This window comes from Galeopterus variegatus, unplaced genomic scaffold, assembly GCF_000696425.1.
Source record: "Galeopterus variegatus unplaced genomic scaffold, G_variegatus-3.0.2 Scaffold5467, whole genome shotgun sequence".
Classification (NCBI taxonomy): domain Eukaryota; kingdom Metazoa; phylum Chordata; class Mammalia; order Dermoptera; family Cynocephalidae; genus Galeopterus; species Galeopterus variegatus.
In genome coordinates, this window is record NW_007731578.1 from 102,417 (window position 1) to 110,522 (window position 8,106).

Consider the following 8,106-nt stretch of genomic DNA (forward strand, 5'->3'; position numbering starts at 1 on the left):
AAATGGGGAGGGGGGCAGGGTAGAGGGGAGGGTGGCAAGGAGAGCAGCCACTGCAGGAATGAAGGGGGAAGGGAGGGAGGGAGGGAGGCTGGAGGGGGCTGCGGTGCTGGCAGAGAGAGATGCGGGGGCGTGGGCAGGGAAAGGGGGGAGTGACAATGACACACACCAGACACACAAGAACTGCGGACACAGGGATGTTCGTGGGCACATGCAGGGCACCCACACCCTGAGACTCGAGACCGGTATCTGAGCTCTCTGTCAGGGGATCAGAGACTCGTTCAGAGCCAGTCCTTGCCCCCCTCCTCATCTTTTCCTAGCACTGACCCTCATTCTAACCCTTCCCCCTCCCTCACACACACACACACACACACTCACGTGCTTTCCCTCTATAGCCAGCAGTGGCTTCTCGCTTCCATCAGTGGCTCCACTTTCCCAGAAGAAAGCCCATCAGCTCTGCGGGGAAAGAGCTGGGGAGGATTAGAGAGAGAGAGAAAAGAGAGAAGAGATGGGGGAGGGAAAAGGAAGGGGAGGAACCTGGAACAGGTAGAAGGAGCAGGCTAAAGGAGAAGAAAAACAAAACAAACAAACAAAAACTGAGAACCAAGGTGACTGTGAAGATTCCAAAGAAAGGAGGGAGAAGAGGGGATAGGAGACCCTGAGGCAGTGTCTCACCCCCCCCCCCCTATCCAGTACTTCCCCCCAGCCCTCTGGATTCCCCTCATTCCACATTCCCCTCCTCATTCCCCCTTCATCTTCCAAGCCTGCTTACTGAGGCAGTGGGATGGGGAGGGGGTCACGTTACCTTCCTGAGGAGGATGAATCAGAGAGAGATGGCTCAGACATCTGGAGAGGGGGAGGGGAAGCCATCCAAGAGAGAAAGAAGAGGGGAGGGACAGAGCCCGGGGGGCTGACTGGGAAACTGATGGGGATAAGAGACCAAGTGTGAGATGAGGGGAGACGGGCATCTAGAGAAACTGTGTATATGCCCATGGACTTGTGTGAACACCCACCAGCGTGTGCATGTACATGTGCGTGCATGTGTGTTTGTGTGTGTACAGATATTAATGGGACACATGGAAAAGAAAAATAAAGGGAACTGGGGAGGGAGAGAACCAACTGTATGTTTAATCAGATCAACAGTGCACGGGCATGGTAGTGTTTCCAATTTAAATATGTGATCTTCTCTTCCAATCCGTGGGGCTCTGTTTTTGTCTGTTTCCAGGTGTCTCTGAAGGGTGGGGGGTTCTGATCTCTTCTGAATGTCTGCATACCTGTGCAGTTTCTAATCTTTGAGTGAAGCCAGTTCTGGGCATCTGTCTGAAAAGTGTGCCCGACTTGGTGGTACACAATGTGTGTATACATGTGTAAATATGTGCCTTTGTGCATTTCTCTGGGATCTTTCATGCCTACTGGTAGATGTTGGTGGTTTGTGTACTTCTACGTGGGTTGATCTTTCTTGCGCCCCCCCATTCACCTTCATTTCTAGACCTCTGTGCAGTAAAGCCTCAGAATCCAAACCACTCATTTGCAGTCCCGAAGTTCTGGGTCTTTACCCCTCGTCTTCACAGTGTTCCCCATTTCTCCATTTCCCCCCAACTCCCCACCCCTCCATTTCTCCACTTAAGCTCAGAAGCCTAGGGGAGCTTCCCAAGAGCCTCAGTCATCGTGGGGTGGGGTGGGGTTGGGGGAGTGAGTTGGAAGTCCTGGGCACCAAAGGCAATAGGCTTGGTGATTGCACAGCCTGGGTCTTGACCCCTCATGTGGACATGGTCTCTGGACTCTGCATCTGTTTCTGCCTGTTTCCAACCCAGTTCCCTACCTGGGTCAGCTCATTCACACACACCCCAATTCCCAGGGATGAGTTGTGCCCTTCATACCCTACTGCCTCTAGGGGCTTCTGGGAAAGAGCTCAGCTGGGGACAGGTTCCTGGGATAAGGAAAGGAAGGAAAGATTAATGGAGAAAGAGAACTGGAAAAGGCAGAGCTGGAGGAGATGCCTAGTGTTTGCTCTGAGTTGTTTGTATGAATTCATCTCTTTGTCTTTGTTTCTGAATCTCCCATACTCTCTCAGAGGGTAACAGGAAAAGATGGGGTTCAGCAGATAGTGACCGAACCTGAAGATTTGGAAAGCCAGGTGAGGGGGGCAGAGCACTGGGTCTTTTCCCTGCAAACGTCTGGGAGAGAAAGAGAAGGAAGGGGCTTGCCCCCCCAGCTCACTGTCCCCCTCTTTCCTTCCCCTCCCCCCAACTGGTGACTCACCTCTGCAGCCTTTCATTGCATCAGCCATGGGGGGGGACAGGCAGGGAGGGGGCACTTTATGAGAGGGGGAGGGGTCTCCACTTTGAACTGAAAGAAGGTGCTGAAGGCCCCCTGAAAATGACCCCATTTAGAACACATTATTGCCCTAACCCCTACCCACCCCAGAGGTGAGGAGTCCTGAGAAGGGGACTGGGGAGAGGGCTAGGGGCCACTGGAGGGTCCAGAATGATGAGCGATGGGAAGGGGATGCTCACCTTGATTTTCAGCCCCAGGGTCCTGTTCCCTCAGATGCCCACCCACTCCTGAATGGGGGAGGGGAGACCCAGCAAGCCGGGGGAGGGCAACACCGCAGAGATGAGTCACCAAAAAAGGGGGAGAGAGGAAGAGACAGAGATGGGGAGAGACACAGAGAGACAGCTACTGGAGAGACTGAGAAAGGAGCGTGTGTGTGTGTGTGCGCACACACACACACACACACACACTCACACCATGAAAGTGGCATCCACAAACCAACAAGAGAAAGAAAATCGTGCACTTCCATAATCCTGAACCAGCCTCCACCAACATCCACCTGTCACACACACAACACACTATCATACCGAGTTACACTGAGATTCTGGGAAACACCCACTGACACAAACACAATGTCACACCTAGCCTAGCAGAGTCACTCAGACCTATGCTGAAGATATGTTCAGGGCAATGGAGATTCGCCTTGAGATTCCTTTTACAGGGTGGTGGGAAGGGGTCAAAACCCTCAAGGAATGAGACTTCAAAAATCCAAAATGCGATTTCAGGCACTTAAAGGCTGAGCCGTGCACACGCGGCAATACACACAAGTCTTCTGCCTCCCTATCCACACGTACATAGCCACAAATCAAGCATCTAACTCATCGAAAAGCCACTTGGGGTACCTGATTCTGGAGTACACCAGGCACGTTGTCCCAAATACATTCCACCCAGATACCCCCTGACTCGTACACACATGTACAGAAACGCAGACACACAAAGACACCCGTGGACACACTCACACGGACGGAAACCACCTTGCGCTGCCTCGCCCGCGTCCGCACACGTCCTGGCGCCCTCGCGTGTTACTTTTCGGGATCGCAGTCACCGCCGCTCCGGAGCTCTGCTCCGGGAAGGGGGGGGGGGGCGGGGCCCAGGCTCCCTCCACCTCTTCCCCCGACCAAGCGTTGCCCACCCACAAATGGGGAAAGCGAGCGCGGCTGGCCACGGGCAAGTCGAAAGCTGGAAGTTAGACGCCTGGATCCTGGGGCTGAGGGAGGCTGGTCCTGGGTGCCAAGGAAAACTTGGGAGAAGTACCCTACAGAATCGAGGTAGCAGCTGACTCTGAAGTCCAGGGAAAGCGAGGCCGGGAGCTAGTCTGGGCGCCGCGTTGCTGGCCGCCTCGGTCTGAGCAGCAGCTTCTTTCTTTCGCTTAGCTGGGGTGAAGGTGGGGGCGCACATCGGCCAGCAGCCCTCCCCAGCTACCCCCCTCCCCTCAGGAAGTCATTAGCCCCATTGCCACGGGGCTTAGAGATCCTCTTTAATACAGGCTGCTGGGGAAGTGGGGGGAGATAATGTGTCTCATCTCTCCCCACCGAGAAGAAGTGAAACAGACACAGAGGATGGGCCAGAGGTCTGTTTTATTGCCATTCGGCCATGGTGGAAATGACAAGGGGGTGGCAGCATGGCCAGGTGCAGGGGGCAGCCAAGGCAGAGCCGCACAGCTGGAAAGCCAGAGCTGAGGAAAGTGGTGAAAAGGTGTCTGTCCCCTTTGCTCACCTTCTTCCACCTCTTGGCACTCTCATCTGCCCATATTTTGGATTCCATCTCCAGCAAACCCTGTGCTCACTGTCAACCTTTTCCTAGCAACTGTTCATTATCCAACAAGAAGTTTGAGCTAACACCATCACACAGAGTGAGGTTCTGGGGCATGTTCCGGGCTCGGGACACTTGGGTTCTAGTCCCTGCCAGGCTCCCAGCTACTGAAAGTGACTTAGAAGAAGTCACTTTGTTCTTTCTGAGCCTCTGTTTCCCCTCTCTGCCTTTGATGTAGGGGTCCAGTATAGGAGACAGTGCTGTTCACATGCAGCTGCTACTACTTGCATTTAAATAGAAGACTCAAAGTCTAGAAAGCATAAATGATCCAGAGGAAGGAAACAGTGTCCAGAAACACCGGGAGATGAGGGTTCCAGTTGCATTAGAAGGCAGCCTGGTTGGAACCAGGACACAGCCCCCATGCCAGGCTGAGGGATCTACCCTCCACTGCACCAAACTCTCCAGCCAGAACCCCCTGGTGAGTTGAGAGTATGAGGGAGAGACCTTGAGAAATAGCTACTTCCTACAAAGTTGGAGGAAATCCCAGTCAGAGGGGCAAGGTCAGGAAAGTGCATCACCAGAGGCAAACAGGGGCCAAATGGGTGATATTACACTTATATTTCATTTACAGGGTCTCTGTTAGTATTGCGCACTGAGCCGGAGATGAGGAGGTCACAGGAAAGGGGAACGAAGGAGAAGAAAATAGGCACTGAGGAGCTAAGTGTTGGGGAGGTCCAGAGAGGAGGAGGATGGGGGGACAGAGAGAAGCGGGGGGAGGACACTGATCTAGAGGCACAGGAGGCTGAGGGGGCCGTGCGTGCGGAGGGGAGCGCTGGGCCAGCTCTGAGGGTTTTAGAAAGGGCAGGACGAAGTAACGAAGATCGGGCGGCCGGGATGCCGGCCGGGGACGTGGCATTGCACACATTCTGCCCCCGCTTCCACCCAAGAGGGGGCAGAAGGAAGAAGCCAGGAAGGGCGAAGTTCACTCCCAGGCTAGGGCGATGGACAGGGAAGGGCTCTGAAGCCTGAAGTGACCAGTTTTTTGGAAGGGGAGACGGTGGATAACAGCAGCGCAAGGGCCCTCCCCAAATCCAGCCGTTCAAGTCAGGGAGTGGGCAACGGCGTTTGGGGGCGCTAGAGGCAAAATGGCAGAGGTAAGGGGGAAAGCGAAGACTGGGGACCGGCACTGGGTACAGGCAGGAGTCAGAGCCGACTCCTGAGGGAGGCGAAGCTTCGAAATTATAGGGGCGGGGCTGTTTGGGGATCTGCGGGAGGGGACGGATCTAAAATGCTGTTTCTCTCCCCTCTGCAAGGAGACCTCAGATGTGTGCCTCCAGCAGGTACTGCTCAGTATAACCCTTGACCAGCTCAAGCCCCAGGCCGGCCTAGCAGAAGTTAGCCAGCTGCGAGCACAGCTGGGGAGCCAGGAAGAGCTGGCACACGACGTTCAGACTTCGAGACGCGGGGCCTGGCGCTGCAGGTGCCACAGCAGCTGGCTCTGCACCTGCACGCCGTTGCTTCACCTGCACGCCGTCGCTGCCGAATGCGTCGATGTTGAGGCAGCACCAAGTGCCGTCGCCGCCATGTGGGACGGGGAACGGGCGCGTGCACAGCGTGAGCACTCGCGGGCACTCGCGGCTGTCCACGCGCCACTCCAGGTCATTGGCCGCCAGCAGGCGCAGGTTGCTCTCACTCGGCCGGTAGTGCTGCCAGTCCTGGATGATGGTCTCTTCCGGAAGCACGTCGCCGTGCACGGAAGGCGACAGCAGGAGGCGTGCCACGTCGCCTCCTGCCTCGTACACGGCCTCGGTGGACAGCGGCGAGAAGGTACCGGAGGTTCGCAGCGCCGCCAGCCGCGGGCCCAGCCCCGCCAGTAGCTCCGACTCGTTGAATCGGACCAAAAGGATGCCCTGCGGGGGAGACGAGTGAGCGCGGGGTGGACGGCAGGAGGGCTGGTGAGACAGGCGCCTCTTGCCATCTTCAGTCCCATATTCACACCCAGGGGCTCCCACCTGGGCCCCTCGTGAGGCCCGGGTGGAGTGGGGTGTGTGAAAGCCTGGGTCCCCAAGGGTAGCAAGGAGGGACCAGCGGCAAAGGTTCCGGATACATGGATCCCCAAGGAGAGGCGGGATTAGTATGGAGTAGCCAGGGAACCGGGGGTGCGGGTCCCTGGGTCTCCCAGGGTAGAGAAAGCGAGGGAGGCAGATCAGTCGGTAGGATGGGGGAGACAGAGAGGGAGGCCTCAGATTAGGATGTTTGGGTCCCTGAAGAGAGGCAGATCCATGTAGGGTGACAGGGTCATAGAAGTTGGGAAGGACTGAGGGTTTGAGGCTGGGAGTTGGGGGTTTGTCTTCCCCTGGGCGACGGGGTCTGGGTAAGGACTGGGAATCCCAGGGCAAGGCTCATGGGACTCTCCACTCGGTAGAGGCCAGAGAGAAAGCCCATAATGGGCTGGGCGTGGGAATGGACACCCTTATGCTCCAGCGGAGTGGCATGGCCATGGGAACTCCCTTGTCCTCACCTGCGTGGTGATTAGGCGGTATTTCTTCAGCTCCCGGGGGCCCAGCTATTTGTCCCGGGTGAGCCGTACCACCTTGACCCCCGGGTGCTGTTGCTTGACCAGCTGCGAATAGAAGCGCTGCAGCAGCCCGGCCATGCCCTTGCCACGCTCCCAGGACGCCACGCGCAGCCCCTCCCGCAGCGCCATCTCCTCCGCGTCGATCACTTTCATGGACTCCAGCGCTATCTGTGGGCCGAGGCCATTAGGGGACCCCTCCCCGCCTCCGCCAGGGCTCTCGGCTCACAGGGCTTGTCTCTTCCCACACGCTGAGGACTCCGTCGTCACCACCCGGGCGCCTGGCTGGACCTGGGGCGGCCCAGGGAGCTCTCCTCCGCACTCGGATCTCGGAGTCCGGAGCTAGCAAAACAGCCATCCTCCGGGGCCTCTTCCACTTTTTTGGATGCTCCAGCTCCAAGTGCACAAAGTCCCCGACCGCTCGCCACGCCCCTTTCTTTGGCTCCACACCCACGAGCTTGTCACGCCCCCTTGCACCTACAACGCTCCCTCCACGTCCCCCACCCGACCCTCACTGACTTGGCCCTACGCCTTGGTCTCAAAGCAGACTCTATTTCCTCAGCAACCAGACAGGGCTGGGGAGAGGTTCGCCGCCTCTCCTTCCACGCAGCCAAACCTGGCTTCACCCCTTTTCACCCGTGCCCCGCCCCCGGCTCTCACCTCTCCTCCGTTGCGCTTGGCCAGCACCACCATGCAGTCGGGATCCCGGAGCCAGCTGTGGTAGCGGCTGGGAAGGTAGTCCAGGCCACTGTAGATGCCCCCCGAGATGGCCAGCACCTCCTCAAATTCCTGTTCAGTGGCTACCACGAAGTCCAACGGCTCCACCTCAGGCCCTGATCCAGACCTGGGCTTGGCCCCCGCCTCCTGTGGCCAGGTCTCAGAGCTCAGCTCTGCATCTGGAGCAGGCTCCTTTTCGGACTTAGGGACCTCTGAGGTTCCAGCTTCATTACTCTGCAGAAAAGAGAGAATCAGAGGGACCAGAGCCCCCTGTTTCAACATCAGGCCCCCTACACACAAACAATCCCAACAACCAGCACCCTTTCTTTTCTGCTCTCCACACAGATCCTGGGAATGGAGGGCTCCCAGCTCCCTTCCTCCACCCACCAGCTCCCAGAAATCCCAACTCAACCCACTCCACCCCTACTAGGATGCTAAACAGTCACAAACTCAGGAGGAACCCACAGCGAGCTCCCTAGAGCTTGGTCTCCCCAGAGACCAGCCCCAAATCTCCTCCATGCCCAGCCAGCTCCCAGGGACCCAGATAAAGGAGAGAAGGCCCTGGGGAGGGGGATAAATATGGAGGAACACTCCTTCAAGAGCCCGACCACCTCTCCAATACCTCTGCAAGGACAACATGAGAAAGAAACGCCCATGGTCTCCACTCTGCCTCCAAGAGGGGTTCCCCAGGGAAAAGCAGAGGAATAACTGCCTCCCCCCCCCCCCCCCCC

General features: G+C 57.3%; 1 protein-coding gene across 1 annotated transcript in view; it reads right to left on the reverse strand.

Moving 5' to 3' along the window:
- Nucleotides 1-3,891: 3,891 nt before the first annotated feature.
- NAT16 (N-acetyltransferase 16 (GCN5-related, putative)) overlaps nucleotides 3,892-8,106 on the reverse strand; it is a 7,776-nt gene continuing 3,561 nt past the window's right edge. The window contains 5 exon segments of the mRNA XM_008589482.1: nucleotides 3,892-5,539; nucleotides 5,542-5,596; nucleotides 5,598-5,993; nucleotides 6,605-6,829; nucleotides 7,319-7,609. Coding sequence (XP_008587704.1) covers nucleotides 5,403-5,539; nucleotides 5,542-5,596; nucleotides 5,598-5,993; nucleotides 6,605-6,829; nucleotides 7,319-7,609 — 1,104 coding nt within the window. The 3' untranslated portion in view covers nucleotides 3,892-5,402.